The sequence below is a fragment of the Talaromyces rugulosus genome, chromosome I (assembly GCF_013368755.1).
Source record: "Talaromyces rugulosus chromosome I, complete sequence".
Taxonomy (NCBI): domain Eukaryota; kingdom Fungi; phylum Ascomycota; class Eurotiomycetes; order Eurotiales; family Trichocomaceae; genus Talaromyces; species Talaromyces rugulosus.
In genome coordinates this window covers 1,968,330-1,984,703 of record NC_049561.1, presented here as the reverse complement: position 1 = coordinate 1,984,703, position 16,374 = coordinate 1,968,330, and the positions used below count along the sequence as shown (strand labels likewise).

General features: G+C 47.7%; 6 protein-coding genes across 6 annotated transcripts; 3 read left to right on the top strand and 3 right to left on the bottom strand.

Moving 5' to 3' along the window:
• Window positions 1–302: 302 nt before the first annotated feature.
• TRUGW13939_00666 (uncharacterized protein) lies at window positions 303–737 on the top strand (the record flags this gene model as incomplete). Its single annotated transcript, XM_035483873.1, has 1 exon — window positions 303–737. One exon carries the CDS (start codon window positions 303–305, stop codon window positions 735–737), a length of 435 nt encoding a protein of 144 aa, XP_035339766.1.
• A 130-nt stretch (window positions 738–867) lies between these two features.
• TRUGW13939_00665 (uncharacterized protein) lies at window positions 868–2,419 on the bottom strand (the record flags this gene model as incomplete). Its single annotated transcript, XM_035483872.1, has 3 exons — window positions 868–1,975; window positions 2,025–2,138; window positions 2,196–2,419. The coding sequence occupies 3 exons, from the start codon at window positions 2,417–2,419 to the stop codon at window positions 868–870; spliced, it is 1,446 nt and encodes a 481-aa protein (XP_035339765.1).
• A 190-nt stretch (window positions 2,420–2,609) lies between these two features.
• On the top strand, window positions 2,610–4,379 carry TRUGW13939_00664 (uncharacterized protein; the record flags this gene model as incomplete). The annotated part of the gene is made up of 3 exons (XM_035483871.1): window positions 2,610–2,760; window positions 2,814–3,277; window positions 3,696–4,379. 3 exons carry the CDS (start codon window positions 2,610–2,612, stop codon window positions 4,377–4,379), a joined length of 1,299 nt encoding a protein of 432 aa, XP_035339764.1.
• A 701-nt stretch (window positions 4,380–5,080) lies between these two features.
• TRUGW13939_00663 (uncharacterized protein) lies at window positions 5,081–7,242 on the bottom strand (the record flags this gene model as incomplete). The annotated part of the gene is made up of 3 exons (XM_035483870.1): window positions 5,081–6,780; window positions 6,846–7,046; window positions 7,110–7,242. The coding sequence occupies 3 exons, from the start codon at window positions 7,240–7,242 to the stop codon at window positions 5,081–5,083; spliced, it is 2,034 nt and encodes a 677-aa protein (XP_035339763.1).
• A 3,757-nt stretch (window positions 7,243–10,999) lies between these two features.
• On the top strand, window positions 11,000–13,468 carry TRUGW13939_00662 (uncharacterized protein; the record flags this gene model as incomplete). The annotated part of the gene is made up of 3 exons (XM_035483869.1): window positions 11,000–11,002; window positions 11,070–11,258; window positions 11,321–13,468. The coding sequence occupies 3 exons, from the start codon at window positions 11,000–11,002 to the stop codon at window positions 13,466–13,468; spliced, it is 2,340 nt and encodes a 779-aa protein (XP_035339762.1).
• A 638-nt stretch (window positions 13,469–14,106) lies between these two features.
• On the bottom strand, window positions 14,107–15,217 carry TRUGW13939_00661 (uncharacterized protein; the record flags this gene model as incomplete). The annotated part of the gene is made up of 3 exons (XM_035483868.1): window positions 14,107–14,492; window positions 14,555–15,050; window positions 15,101–15,217. The coding sequence occupies 3 exons, from the start codon at window positions 15,215–15,217 to the stop codon at window positions 14,107–14,109; spliced, it is 999 nt and encodes a 332-aa protein (XP_035339761.1).
• Between the last annotated feature and the right edge of the window lie 1,157 nt (window positions 15,218–16,374).

Below are 16,374 nucleotides of genomic sequence, written 5' to 3'. Positions count from 1 at the left end.
CAAGTCCAAATACTGAATGATTCGTAAATGATGATTCATATTCTTTTTATTTTCAATAAAAAGAACGACGGTTATTCTTGCTCAACTCCAGGAATGATGTCGTCGAGATAATATGTCATCGCCACATAATTGCATCTGAGTGACATCAGGGCGGAACCCCAACACTCTGGAGCCATATATAGCCTGCTCAAAACCATGGAAAACTAAACATCAAAAGATATCGACGTCGAGAAGAAAAGAAAAATTGATCATTCTATCTTTCATGTCCAAGACTGGTCATCCTTAGAAGTCATTCAGTAAAAATGTCTTGGAACGACTCTCATCGCGGTGGCAAGCTCGAAGACATGGCTCCAACCGGAACTGCCATGCCCAACGATGCCGGTCTTCAAAATACGATTCCTTCGAAACCGCGCCCAGACCAACTGGGTGAAGATCCCCGTTTTAGCTATGATGGACTTGGACTGCCTACAGTGCCTATAGCTGCAGATAACGCCACCGATATGCCACGAAGCACCCGCGACGTAGCACAAACCGGAGAGGTTATGACCGCCACTGGGGATTCTTTGCCGGCCGACATTGAAACCAAAAGGGTGCAGTCTCAAACCAATGACCCCGGCGCTAAGGGCAGCTTGCGTAATATCAAGCATGCAGCAAAGACCCGAAGCGCATACGACAAGTTTGTCGGAGAAAATCCCGAAGATGGTCAGCTGGTAGGAGAGCCTGAACAGAGGGCTTAAATGGACTGAATAGGGGCAAAGGCGAAACAATGAGATTCATTTTTTGTCACCAGAATATGAAAAGCGTGCGTATATATATGTAGCTTAGTGGAATGCAGTCCGAAATATTGGTGTTGAGAACCGCACTAAGTTATGTAAAGGTCACAGAAGAACTTGTGAGGCCTTGATAGATCTCTTCGAGTACGTCGCGTTTGCGCTTCCTATCCTCCAGTTCGTTTTCTTCCTCCTGGTCTAGCCCTTCTTCAGGGACGCGTGACACCCAAGTGCGAATAGTCCCATCACCATGGGCAGAGAAAAGTTCCAGACCCTCGCCAGATCCTCCGTTGCCCCGCCAAGCTAAAGCGTTGATTCTTCCGGCACTGAGAGCACTCGATTTCCCGACCTGTTGCCGGCGTGTAGCTGACATCAAGCCTGGAACCTTCAACTGTTTAACAAATGTCCCTTCTCGCATCTCTAACAAAAGTATTTCACCGCGGTCATCCTGATCGTTGAAATTTGGCCATAAAAGAGTCTCACAGCCAGACTGAATGAGATCGTTTGGCAAAATAAGTGGCACCCTTTCAGCTAGATGCGAAGACATACTATTTCGAAGTCTGGGCCCAAAGTGTACGAGCGTATTGGCCCCTGTAGTTGCATTCCAAACTCGTAGTCGTGAATCCTGGCCTGCAGTGATTATATGACTGCCGTTCGAAGTCCATCTTACTCCGGTCACAGCACCATTATGGGCACGCCCTTGACGAATGGTGGTATTATGCCTAGCATTAGATCGGGATGAATGACCTTGTGTAACCACGCCTACAGAATCATCCATGTCCAAGGTTGCAATGGCGGAACTCGTACCAGCTCGGCGAACGTCGAAAATAAAGACTCGATTATCCGCGGACGCCGATGCGAGGATATGAGGTTTGTGCGGTGCCCAAGCCACCGATAAGACAGCTGCATCGTGCCCGGGGAGGGTATGAGTTGCCAAACCGCTGCGCAAGTCGAGAAGACGAACCGATCTGTCCGAGGTGCCGACTGCAGTTAGCAGTGTTGACGCTGGATGTGATGAAAGCGAATGGGAATACGGCGTGGCGTGCAAATGAAATGTGTGTGCAGGTACGATCTCTCCTGGCGCGATGGCCGAAAGTTTAAGGGTATTGTCGCGTGATGTTGACAATACTGTTGACGGGGTTGGATCAAATGGGTAAAACGATATCGATGTTATTGCGCGCGTGTGGACGGATTCATGCGATGCTCTTTGAAAGTCAGTCGCCTTGTAATATCAAGGCAAAACAAGAAGTATACCTGTCAATAGATGCAATAGGTCTATAGAGAAAATCAAGCTCTGAACCTCGACTTTCAAGATCCCAGAAGTGAAGTGATGGATCAGCACCACCCGATACCATACTACCATTCAACCTGTAAGTCTATGGCCACAATATAGATATGAGGAGCACACACTATCGCCCACCATACTGATCGATAGCAAGAACATTCACGCCCGCTTTATGAGCGACAACTTCGTCGTTCAACCCATGATCGAAGGGAGGCTCTTCATGGTTTCCGCTCGACGCAACCGTGCTGATGAACCGAAGTCTTGGGGAGGGCTCAATAAGTCGCACCAAATGAGACGTTTGAGCCACATGAAAATCTAGAGGTTTGATAGAGCCTTGGGCTCTGTTCAAAAGAAATGAATTCATGCATCAGCAGAATATGGAGATAACCTTGGTCTTCTAACTGGGTGGACGAAAGTCGCATCGCATTCGGCATTGATATGTGAGTCGGAATATAGATTTTCCGCCACATTTCTTATCATCACCGAGGTGTTGCGATAAGGAAAATACACAGCAGGAAACAACATTGTGAACGAGACCATGGTACAAGATCGTCATGTCTTTTGGCAGGTCTTTGGCATTAAGCCAGAATGCATTTCTTCAGCCACCCACCTCATCAAAGGACCGAATTTCAGGAGAAGGCACAGACGATGAGTCAAAAAGCTTGCATCGTGGAAGGGGGGCAACTTTACAAGATTCTTTTGCTGGTGAGTGTCGCAATCAAGCATTTGTGTGAAATAGACACGTCTGACAGGACCAGGAAGAATAAACAATAATAGATTTATCGGTCGCCCATATGCCTCTCGCTGGAGACATCATCTGTCTTCGAGTAATGCCCCGTTATCGTCGAGAAACTTCCTGTACAGCAAAGATCAGCCTGAAGATACGGAAGACGAAGGATTTGATTCGAATGATGTCGATTTCGTGAGCTCCGATGCTCGGTTACCCGAGTCGGATATGCTCGAAGCTATTCACTCCTATTCGAGCCATTTCTATGCGAACGCTGTCGATAATTGTGGGAGCAACGACTTTGCCAGTATGGACGAAACAGCGTTGATTGCAATGGGTATTCTGCTAGAAGAACTGGCCAACCATTCATTGGGCGAAACCGGTGATTTGGTTCTGGTAGAACGTGATGGCGAGGATGATTCCGACTTGGAAAGCGTTGCCAGCTGCCTGTCTACTGGAAGCAGAGTCAGAAAGCGATCCAATTCTGTTCGAAGCGTGGGTGCCTCTGGCGTATCCAGCGCAGAGGAAAGCACCGCTTCGTCACGGAGGAAAGCCAAAAGGAATAAGAAAAGAGCTCGTTTGGGTAGCTTTGTATCTGAGGCTACAGCAACAGACAGAGACGTGGAAGCGATGCAGACCAGCGATGACTGATCGAGGAAGTTGACTAGTCGTGCCTTCCCTGTACGGTTCGCGGGGTGGCTCCTTCCCTTTCTGGTCTCCGTCTTGTCTCTCCGCGTCTCACGGGAACTTGCAACCTTGTGACAACTTCGCCTGTTCTTGAAGATCGTCTGATGATCGGCAATTTCGTCTTAACGATTGCCTTTAATTGCACCACAGAAATAGTGCAACTACAAAATGGTTTGTTTACGACCGAAAATGCTAGGGGATGTTACTTAAAAAAAAGTCATTACAGGCCCCAAGGAACAAGTCCATTTCGCCCGAAACAAAATGTCAACTAATACTGGATTACATACGCTCAACTCGCATTTGTCATACCCTTAAAGACCTCGAAAAGTCTCTGCCACCCGTCGCCTCGATCAACGGAATTCAAGTCAAAGAATACATACAAGGGTTACTAGACGACAACAAGATACGTGTGGAGAAGATCGGCAGTGTCAATTGGTACTGGAGCTTCCCCAGCGATGAGCAACGAGAGCGCGAGAACGCAAAGGAGAAGCTCGTTCGGGATATGGAGCGATTGACGAAAACCACAGACCAGCTAGAAGCTGAAATACGCGAAAAGGAGGCCTCATTGAACAATGATAGCGGGGGTGATGATCCTGCTATCGTTGCTGCGAAAGCTGCTGAACGGAAAAATTTGACGAACCAGAAGTTTACTCTGGACGAAGAAGTAAAGGTGCTCGAAGCAAAGCAGAACGCTCTCGAGTCCGGTGGTGCTGCGGGCATCAAAAAGAAAACAGGGGACATCGTTACGTGGAAAGCAGATACAGCCATGTGGACTGACAACATCTACATTATGGAGCAGTATCTTAGTACAATTGCCTGCGGAGACCGTGATCTTATTGAGTCGGTGAAGAGACAGTGCTGTGGAAAGGAATATGTGGAAGGTGAAGGCTTGCCCGAATTGCAATTCTAAGTATATAACCGTAGCATAAAATATGGAGGCACAAAAATTTCATCGTCACCGGTCCAACATCCAGAAAACTAGTTTTGTTAAACTAGAGAATTAGGACAGAAATAGAAGATCCATAATAGGCATTAAATCTGAACGGAATTCATTGAAACGAAACCCACGTGCAAACGAGAATGCATTTGTGAGGTTTATATACATCAAAAAACCACTACTCCAAAATCACCAACACCGCCCATTGCGCAAGAAAAGGGAATGAAAGGGAAAAAAAGAAAATGAATAGAAGAAAAACAAAAAGACACAAATCCACCTCGCAAACAATGGAGGGTATCTCAAAATTGATCTGTAGAACATTTGCTGTCATAAAAGATGACCGAGAAGAAACCGAGAAATTGCCATTATTGAGCAGTTTGAAAAATGGACTTTGTTATAAAAACTTGCTGTCATCTATATTCGCCGTCAGTAAAATCTCCTTATGCTCGAATTAGGATGGTGATGACTAACCGAGAAAGATGCAGACGGACTGCCTCATTAGAGAGCATGTGCCCCTGAAATTAGGCCGTTGGTTATTATTATTAAATTGACGTCCTGCATCAATTGTGGAGGCTTCTCTTTGTACCGGCAAAAAGAAGCCAAAAGCCTCTCGTTCAACGAGAGAAAGCTCGGATAATGATTGGATGGTATGTTCGAGATACTCAAACAAACACTTATATCAAAAGATATTTCCACCCATTTTGGATCATGACATCTCGCCAATGTACGGCTCCTCTCCTTCCAGGCATCCCTTCCGGGGATACTAGACCTGTGGGAGGAACGATGCCTGTTGGAGGAAATAGATTGCCATGATAGTCGACGGGATAGTCGACGGGATATGTGGGTGACGTCAAAGATTCATTGGCGCTGGACGAGTCATCCGAAAGTCGCCAAACCTCCTCGAGTACGCGGAGCATGCGACCATAACTACCAAACTCGGACTCCTCGCCCATCTCAGTGGTACGATTATGCAGGACTTGCCTAAATGAGCAGTGAGGCGTTGAGTGTGCACCCGTAATAAGCAGTGGCCAAACAAGGGATCTGTCGAAGCCATCAGGGCCACTGGGGATGAACTGAAGGGCATTTGTAACAGCCTCCACCAAATTCACATTGCTTGATTGAGTGCGATCAAACCCGGGAACAAGACTGCAAAGGTATATGCGAGCGGCGAATCGGTAAATGGTGGTGATATTCTTGGTGAGCTGATCCGGCCGAATTCCGCTAAAAGGAGAGTAAGGATGCTCAAGCTCATGATCAAAGGGCTCGGTATATTCTAGTTGGGATCCCAAGGCGGTCACATGGGAGCAGACTGCCAAGTCATCAATGACCCCTTCAGACTTCAATGCATCAAGGCAAGCGATCTCGGAAATCAGATACATCACGCGATCATCACAGCCCATCAGTTCGCGGAGACCAGCAGGGGTGCCACTCAGATGGTTTGAACGATAGGCGTGAGCATATTTAGGTGTTCTTCCAAGCATAGTAGCACCCAGGATATCGATCCAGGAAGTCAAGGTCATATTGAATGGCGGTTGCACAAATGTGGTATTTCTCTGAACGAAAGTGCTTGGGAGCTCTAGTTTGTTCACCAAGTTGACTGCAGCATGGAAATGGTCACTCCAGGCAACGTCGGGGAGATATTCGTCGACAGCACCAACGGCGCACTGAAACAAGATCATGGCGAGAGTTGCCTCAAGTATTTGCTCATGTTCCTTGTCCTCTTTGAGTGCCTGACAAAGTTGCGTCACTGCTTCGAATCGGTGCTTCATGATATTATGGTCAACATCGTCGCCGACCATGCCCACGGATGTCTTCAAGTGAGTCGCTGCTACGCTCAGACAGCAGTGCAGGTAAGACTTGTTTGACTCTAGAGAATGAAGAATGGCTTGGGCGCGTTCGAGGCCTTTCTGATTAACCTCAAGGATCGGGAAGATCTGCCGCAAGACGTTATCGACAAAGTGACCCAGCAATGGGCGATCTGCATCTTCAACGGGGATTGACATTTGCATCAACAAGGTCGGATGTGGCTCGGGTGGCGCATAAGTACCAAGAGTGTATCCTGCGTTCGAGGGTCCGGCTTCCACTAGCTGAGGGAACAACTCGTGTTGGGGGAAAGAAGGAAGAGTTGGAGGAAAATCAGGCGGCGCAAAGGTGTTGAAAGTTGAGAAAGACGTGTCATGGCGAGCTGGAACGTCGTTAACAAACAACTGGTGGTCTGTCCTAACGTCGACCTCATAATTGGCCAATTGAGGCGGAACACTAGGAGTTGGCAACTGGGATCCAAATTGATCGCCGCTTTCGGTAACGAAAGGACGGCTGAAGTCGGCGTTGAGTGCTGGTGAAGGCAAGGCGAAATTGTGTCGGCGATTCTGGCCTAACAAAAGAAGAATAAAAGTCAGCACGAGTATCAGCAGTGCTCCCAATCCAGAGCCATCATACCTGCTAGAATCCTGCTCTTCTCTTCAAGTTTAGTTTGCTTGATCTTTTCTTTGACGCTCTCCTTGTGCATTTTCCGTTGGTTGGTACTTGACCACCACACCGGTCTCTCGTATTCGCATGGCACCGAGAGGCTGGAGCAATTGCGACAGAAAGGATGGTATTCGTCGCATTTCTTGCGTCGTAGACGACATGTGTAACACCCTATTAAGTACAAAGTCAGCATATTTAATTGCGCTGAAAGACGTAGACGAAGTGTTCCCGTACCAGACAGTGATCTTGTATGCGGTCTGGTTCTTCTGTAAGGCCGTTTGCCGGCGGCGGTTGCCGAAGTAGGAGGAGTAGAGGAAGAGGGAGAAGATGAGGAAGAAGGAACAGGATGAAAGGATGTGTTTGACATTTTGGCGAAGGCTGTTTAAACACAGTATTGGGAGATGGGGGAAAAAAGGAGTACACGAGGCAATGATAAGACAGGTACCAGCTGTGAAGTATCTAACTCTTGAAAGAACAAAAAGGCAAAGCTGAACCGGCAGGCTTTGCTTGGGATGGATGGAGAGAATGGACTGAAGGCGACTTGGTTGTAGAGAGTTTGATGAAGGGCAGCCGAAGTAGTTATTTACATATCTTTCCGGAGCACGAAAGAGAGCAAGTTACATGAGCTTTGGAGCTGTGGCACGGGTTTCTATTTTTTGCTCATGCGGATCATGCAGACGATGATCTTTCAACTGTAAAGGCTGGGCGAGTGGGGGGGACTGCCTCATCGGGGCATCTGAGGGGCGGCCGGCAAATCAGCAACGAGATCACCCATGACGAGGGGTGCAGCGAACTAACATTGTCACTAAATTTGGCGGTCGTGCACGATGCAGATGAGAGGCTAACCAGCTAGTCAGCGTTTTAGCCAACTCGCTAGCCCAGCAGCTTCGCGGGAACCAACCCGCGCTAATGTACGGAGGAGAACGGAAAGGACGGGGGGTTTGACGTCGCTACGTTCATCACTGGCCCAAAATGCACGAACACATTTCAGACTATTTGCTCGATCAGCCACTTAGGCCGGATTAGTTTTGTTGGTTGTTATTATCGGGTGTTGTTCCAATGCAACTCTTTGGTGATGCAGTTTGGCAGCCGCCGACTAGATTGAATAACATCGAAATGAATACCAAGAAGCAGCGCCGCAAAAGTTCTATTCTCGGAAAGCCAGCGGTAGGAGGCCGCTTTTCCCATGGGTTTTGTTTGTTTTTGTCCACCGCTTCGATATCACCAACACTCATCTCTGGCGTTTACATGCTTCTCCTTTGCGGCGCTGCGCCAGCTCTGGCCACGGCGTAATCAAACTCTGTACCCAATCAACACCCGAAGCTTTTGGTTAATGCAAATCCACCGACCGGCCCGGTCCCCAGCCCGAAACTCGTCTGCACCACTATGTAGTACGTACTTCTACGGAGGTAGAGGTGAAGGCCCTTAATCTCACCTAATCTTGCTGTGGAATTTCCAATTCGGGTTCGTTTAATGACCCCAAATCATCCTGTCCATTATTCTAGAGGATAGAGAGTCAGCAGAAGGGCCAATGATGAAGAAAGTAGAACAGCCAGAAATAGAGGCGAGCGAATCAAAGACGAGGTGAATATTAGCGTTAGCGCCAAGCTTCGTCTCCTGGCGGTTGATTGGACGCTACTGGCCAACCGCTAAGGACTTAGTGCATAGAGTGGGGCCAGGCGGTTGATATCAGTGGATGGACCGCTCGGGACATCCGCTCGATTAGCGGCTGCCGTGCAGGGATCGTTAGGCCCGTCCCTTAGCGGGAGGGTTCCATGGTGCTCCGTGCGCCCCGCTGAAGAGAGGGGAAACGTGATAAGGTAGCCTTAGCTGCAGGACATGATCCCTTAATTAGTAACACTTAGCTGCCCACTAGCAAGGCGGTTAATTACTGCTTCTGTTTGGTTGAGGCCTTTCCTGGCTGCCTTGCAAGTCACATCGCATGACTAGTATCAGATTATTCTTCGATGCAGGTCAAATTTGCTATTAATAACTCAGCACTAAATACCTCATCATGTGCATTTTATACCGCTAACCAACATAAGTTGCTAAATTTGGAGTCGCGAGCCATAATTAGCAACAAACTGACAAGGGTAATTTGCCAGCTAAACGAAGCTTGTTCTAAAAATGCATTTTCGGAGATCGGAGAACTTTCTGATCCTATTTCCGATGCGACCACCAGACTATCTAGCGGTGTAAGCCATACGAAGTCAGTCCAGAATGCAATCGTTGGTCAAGATAGCACGGGATGGTTATTGCCGCCCAAGGGCCGAGAACAACGATGCAGGTGTCAAATAGAACAATAAAGACCTCGCGCGCGCGAAGAAATTAAAAATTTTTTGACTCCGTCTTTACCAGTCATAACGCCAACGAAAGATGCATTTCACCAACACTTTCATTCCAGCTTTCTTTTCTCCCTAACCGATCTACCTATGCCCGGCTCTGACATAGGAACACCAGTTCCTTAGTCACATGGTGAAGTGAGATTTTTTATTATTGTTATTATTATTAAAAAAGCCCCCGGTTCTGTGAGAACTTAACTGGCGGTGGGAAGGCCGGTGAACCAGTGCCCACATACTGTGACAGTCATGTGGTATACCCTGTTCTCGCCGCTCGGTGTTGACCTTCGGTTCGCGGAAAATTTCATAGCAGTCACAAGTCGAAGTTGTGAGAGGAAAAAAGAAAAAAGAAAAAAAGACCAATCACTTCTCTTAGTTGATTTTAATTTGATAGGTACCATTGGCCGATCAAGTACCCCAGCCACTCTCTTATCGAGATTGGGTTGTGTCTCGGCAGGCTCGCTTGTCTTGGGCTCGGGCATAATCTACTTGGCGTCACACGCCATCCTATCACAACATGTGAAGCGACTTCCCAACACAATAATAATCAAAGCTTGAGCGTTGGCGTGAGAGAGGGCTCTATTGGTTTACATTATTCCCAAATGCTCAACCATTGCTCAAGGTCAGATATTGGTGACGAAGGTACCAACCAACACACAGGAAGTCAAGAACAACATTTTGGCCAACAATGTCGAGGTTGCATTGGGGATGTGACAGCCGGTGGCACCGGTAGCTTAAAGTTTCTACGTCGATAGTAGCGGGTGATGGACCACTCTAGCATTAGTGTATGTATTGACCACCGTTTATGAACGCATAGCAACGCGGATTAGGAGATGGCTTAGATTCCGCGAGCTTTGTGCTAAAGACATTATTAATTAAGTGCTCAGATATTAACCATGTAATGTCACGTCACTAGAGCAGATCAGCTACCTGATTAGGATATAATTGCTGTGAATGGTAGCATTTGTGGTGGCGGGAAGCAGGTTAATGGTGTGCTATGGGACTATTTATGGATAAAAGCAGGCGTAAAATAGCTATAATTAGCCCTATCTAGTCATATTAATTGCCGTGGCTGCCGAAAAGAGACGTTGCACGGGCTCAGAACAGACGGCCAATCGCGCCGTTCGTCACATCTTTGGGGATTCCTTAGCGTGGCGCTTAAGCAGACCTCAACTAACACTCACAGCCTGTCAATGCGTGCCGACCTGATTGTCCCCGCATTAGCGTTTTTGCTCGTCCTCTCAGCGTCGTCTGTGCCGCGCTCAAGTCGTATCGAGTGCAGATTCTCGACGTCGTCGCCCAACGGGTGCTGGCTTTTCTCAGGCCCCCACCGATTCGACAAAATGCGGTGGCCAACGACAGCAAGTCTACTGCCGCCGGCAGGGTTGTCGCAGGAATTTCGGTGTCCTGCGCTCACTGACTGGTTTGTCGTCGTAGCGTCTTAGTCCTGTCGCCCTGCCAATGCAAGCCTTGCAAGATGCGAAACCGCTTCCATCACACTCAAACGGGATCCTCAAACCAGCTAATGCGCACCGCTCCCAAGAGGGGACCAGCCCGGGCCCCGGAGGAAAGACACTTACCCACGTACTTAAGAACTTGTACACGCCCGGGGGCCCTTTTTGGTTTTGAACTTCGCCGGACTATTGCTTTTAGTCTCTCCGTTATACCTTCACCAACTGATCTTTCAAATACCATTAGCAGTAGAGTCTAGTCTTTTTTTAACACTCACGCTGTCCTGGTATCTATCTGGAGTGATCGGCCTTTGCACCGACTTCGGCCAGCAAGATGGTAAGGAACCCCGGGATCTTGGAGAGAAGAGCTCACATGGGAAAGCATTGGCTAATTATCATACCAGGCATATGATCCCTCTTTTCAGCAACCGACCCTACTCGGGCGAGCCAAGTATACGGCGCCATATACTTCCCGGTCATCAAAGCCTCGACCGCCTTCACAAACTACCGAAATCTTCGATACCGACTTTGAGTCGGATTACGATGATGATTCCGACTACTTCGATGAATCGCCTAGAAGAAGCGTTGGATCTGTAAGTCTTCCCCACCTGTAATATCCGTTATAAGGACGTGAAACCTGACATATGTATCACAGTTGGCCGCGGACAGTGTAACCACCGTTTCGACCAGGGACGTCCGCACTCCTGAGTCCCATGGTCTAGCTAGATACAGTGACGCAGGGTCGGTTCGAGGACCAAATGGACCGCACTTGTTTCGTGCCTCGATGGATTCGACCGACTTTAAGTCCACCATGGAAGTCGACCTGGTGCTTGCCAAGACGCCGACCACTGCAACAACTTTCTTCGACAACTCCAGTGTTAGGCCAAGTGATATGACTACCCCCTATATGACAACTCCATACACAAGCACTTCCTATACCAGTCAATCAACTGGAGAACCTATACGTAGGGGATCAGCAGCTTCTAGCTGGGAAGACACCGTCCGAGGCTGGTCCCCCGAAGATGTCGTTTCATGGATGCGGAACGAAGGATTCGACGATGGTGTTGTTAACAGGTTTCTTGTCAATGACATCTCGGGGTCAATCCTTCTTGAGTTACAACCCGAGGACTTGAAAGAGCTTGACATTCAATCTTTCGGCAAACGCCGTCGGTTGATGAACTCTATCCAATACCTTAAAAACAGTGCTAGAAACAGCACAGGGGATCTCAACGACTCTGGCATGTCTAGTGGGTATACTTCGAGTGGATATAGCTCAACAAGTGAGGATGAGAAAGGTCCTGCTTCCCCAAGTCACTGTCCTCGTGACGCAGACCGGCCAGCTCACAAGGCGGAAGACATCCGCCCTGGTGATTCAGCATCCATAGTGGCAATTGAACAACTACTCCCCAAAGAGCACAAGTGTTCCAAGGGGGAAAATTGCCGCAAGTGGCAAAGACAACAACTCAAGCTCGCACGCCTTGCAGAGGACTTACCCAAGGATAGTGTCCACCACGGCAACGCTATTCTTGCAGGCGACCCTGGCAACCCAACCACTGCTCCCAATCTGATGCGAGGCTACAAGCCGGATGCAGTACCTTCTGTTGTAGCCTCTTCTGACTTGCTTGGTTCTCAACAAGCCCCCCAATTCCACCTGAGCCAGGAGAAGCTCAGTGGAATGAGATCTCGTGATCCGCAAGAAAGTGTTCGACAGTATCTCAATTTTCAACACTTAAGCAAACTGCAACCAGTCAGTGACGCTGCTACTCCTCCTCAAGAGGTGTCACCGGATTCCTACAAAACAAGTCCAACCCTGGCTGAAAACTTACGCACGCTTCCAAAACTTACCATCCCAAACGCACAACAGCATGCGTCGAAGCTCTCGGCTCTACGGACAATCACACCGTCCATCCTTCAGAATCCACCAGTCTTTTCTCACGAGACCCAACATTATGCTTATAACCAAATGGGATCACCAGGCGACTTCTACAGATCGTCAGGTGAATACTACAACGCTGGTGATGATGTCTACCGTCAAGGTACCCCGTTTTCTGAAATGGATGTTCCTGTAACTGCGATTCCAGCGGGTCCCATTGCTCGGGATATCACTCAGTCTGTTCCTCCCAATATGCGGTTTGGTCATGCTCGCATGGTTGCCGAGCCTATTGTCCGTCCGGGCTCTACAAAAGCAGAATACCAACGTAAACCCCCTGCCATCAACACTCACGGCCTACAATCTCTGGGTCGCGTGGAGGAAGGGAGGGTGGCTGTCATTGAGCGACCAGAGGACCTGCACTATACTCCGCAGGGCATTCAAACGGCGTATGACGCTGCGCACAGCGGTTGGATGAAGAAGCGCAAAACCACTCGTTTACTTCGCCACGAATGGGAGGACCATCACTTTACCTTGAAGGGTACCCAGCTTGCTATGTTTGAAAGTGAGCGAGACTCTCACCGCGACTCCAAGGCTCTTGAATACATTGATGTCGATGACTATGCCGTCGCCTGTTCCTCACTAGCCTCTAACTCCAAACTTACTGCTGCCTTCAAGAAGACGGTTCTGAAGCGTAATAACGGTCCTCTGGACGATGCTGCATTTGCCTTTTCATTAATCCCTTCAGCCAATGGAAAAGACTCGGGCGCTGAGCGCAAGGCTTTTTTCATGAACAATGGAAAGTCACATCACTTTGCTGTCAAGACCAGAGACGATAGGATTGACTGGATGAGAGAATTGATGCTCGCCAAAGCTCTCAAACGAGGGCGAGAAAGCGGCGAATCGATCCAAATTAACGGAAATATGTTCTAGCTAAGAAACATATCTTAACTCAAGAAAGTTCTACATACCACTGTACAAACAGACTTTTCTTTGCGGCGTTACCTTCTTGTTGACATGGCGAGTTCCTGTTTCCTTGTTCATGTTTATTGCGCATTCCTTCTACTGTTGTTGATTGAAGCCACTCTTTACAGAATTTCTCCTCTTCGTTAATATCGTGACGATTCTCATTTTTAGTTTTTTTTTTAGTTTTTTTTTTGGTTTTTTTTTTTACGTTGACTGACATTTTTGCTTGTCACATATACCCGACAGACCCAGGCCCCATTAGCACACGCCATACAATGCTACATGTACTTAGTTCTCCTATTTGTTTGATTTTGCGAACCCAAAACTTGCTTTAACGGATAGCTGGAATATCCTAAATATGAATCAATCAAGATACCCCTTGCTTTGAAATTATCACTACATAGCCAACTGGTATTAACAGCTCTTTAAATCTATTATAAAATGTATGGCAGTCATACAGTCAAGAATGATATGCCTAAATTTTGAATTTTGTTCGTTTCAATGCTGTAATAATTGAATGCAATCGGTTTCTATTCGACATTTTGCTGTCTCATTCACAAGCAGCGACTTTAAAAAGTCATTTAATTTGATATATAATCATAAACCTAGCCAACCATACATATAACAATTGCTACCCACCCGTCCACATACGCCGCAGTGCGTGCAACTTCCTCCAGTGGCGCAGTCATTGGCAACACGACTCCATGCAAGACCGGTTTCGCCAGTACCGGTATTCTTCGGCTCGGGAATAGGTTTGGTAGAAGGGTGTGAAGAGCTGATCCGACTGTCTGCTGCTGCATCCGACCAGATGAGACCGTACCCGTCGCCGAGGCGGGTGTTGAGGGCTGAAGCGGCGATTGAACAATCTTGAGAGATGGCCTGTCTGAATCTGGTGGCAGGGGAAGAAATACACGAACGGGTACAGTTCGAAAAGGTTGGGATGGCGATGGGAGAAGTAAATTGGCGATACGTCGGTAAGAAGTTAGATCGTCTTATGATGGATTCCCAGGTTAGTTATATCATATCGTGAAATGGTCTAGTTCTATAGCTTACGGTTTTGAACGGCCGTCCAGAATCCAGCTGTATCCTCCTTGGATAACGTCATGATGCCTTTTGCGTCTCGTATTCGCAGTGCATCTGCCTCTTTCACGTTGTTAATGAAGGCATCATGCATAACAAGCCCCTCAGCATCGAGTCGCACAAGATCTTCGTCTGGCCAATTATCGAAATGTAATGTGAGTCGCCACGGTAGGGGCCCTGATCTAGAACTTGAATTATCATCTTCGTCCGATGACTGATTAGGCTTTACGCCTCCGAGAATGACCGACTGGGTCAAATTCTGATCTGTCGAATTTGATCGTGAAATAGGCTCTGCGCCGGAATAGATGTCGTACAACAGCCCTAGAGGATAGTGCCATTTTAAAGGGACACTTTCGAATGAGAACCAACCGGAATGCGATTCGCTTTCAGGGTTGATGAGTGACGAGCGGAAGAATGCATGGAGTCGGGGGAGTAGAAACGGGAGATACGAGACGCGGGGGTATGATATCTTAGGTCGGTCAGCATAAGAACGATGTGTCCAGTCACATAGATCCATACTAAATAAGGATCTGATTGATCATATGTCCGGCATTCTGATGGATCTAGGACAATTTCCAGCGGCAGTCTGCCTTGCCAGATCCTCTCTTGAATGGAGGTGACGCTGCTGCTAACCATGGCTCCGTGGGTATGTAAGAAAACCAGAACAGAGTAGTTCGGGGTATAATAATCTAGGTATGAAATTAGCAGTCGAAAATATATCTATGGTATTCGAGCAACATTGGAAGGTTAGGTCATTTGAAGTCAAGTTTGGTGGCATCTACTGCCTAGCCCATATATTTATTGTTGCTTCCCCGCCATGGAAGTAGTTGGATGACTTACAATCTGTGATTTATTCTACGGCCGGCGACAATTCACCGCAAAACGACCATGGTGGCGAGTAAAATTGGACCAGATCGAACAGCATAGTACTCTGCAGAGAGTTGTCAACAGTTGAGTGTGTCCGGGAATCCAACTCGACAGATGAAGTCACACCGTCGAAGAGGTCACGTGACCACCGACGACATGAAGTATTTCTCTGTTTACAAAGAAACCAAGTTACTACTCAGAAGCAGGCATGCCTCATTGGTGAGAGTATTTCACTGTCTCTGGCAAGTGCTACGAACTTACGGACTAAATTTATCGGGGAAAAGGGGAAATTCCTGGGGGGGAAGGGATTGTTTAGCTGATTTTACTGGAACTCCTTAGCCTTTCGTTAATGTTGATATTACGACAGGGTAATGCTTTGTAAGAAGGGCCCAGATTAAAATCTACTCACAAAAACTGTGACACAGCTGCAAGTGATAAAATGATTGATCATTGTCGTTTGGCAGACTACAGCAACAAGGGGATCTTCTCCAACGACTCGGTCGAGAACAACTACTTGGTTTCAAATGTTGGGTTGTCGATCATGTAATGACTTGATTACTGGATTTCTGTGGAGTTCCTTTTTAGCAAAGTTAAACTTGTCTCTTTCTTCCTAGGTAAGCCGCGTCATCTCTGATGTTGTGGAACATTAAGGAGTAGTATGGCCTATGGCTAGCATATCCAGCGGCTCCACGCCCAATTTGGAGATACTACTAGCTTTCCCTGGTGCCTACATCAATCGTATTTTGTGTACACTCCAGTACATACGACCATAGGGTGTGGAAAACAGGGCTTCCCGTCCGCTCAGCCATACTTAAGCCACACGCCGGCTGGTTAGTAGTTGGGTGGGTGACCACCAGCGAATCCCAGCTGTTTGTATGTTTTTGTTTTTCTTTATTTTTATTACACAGCAGTCTAGTAACCTGTCT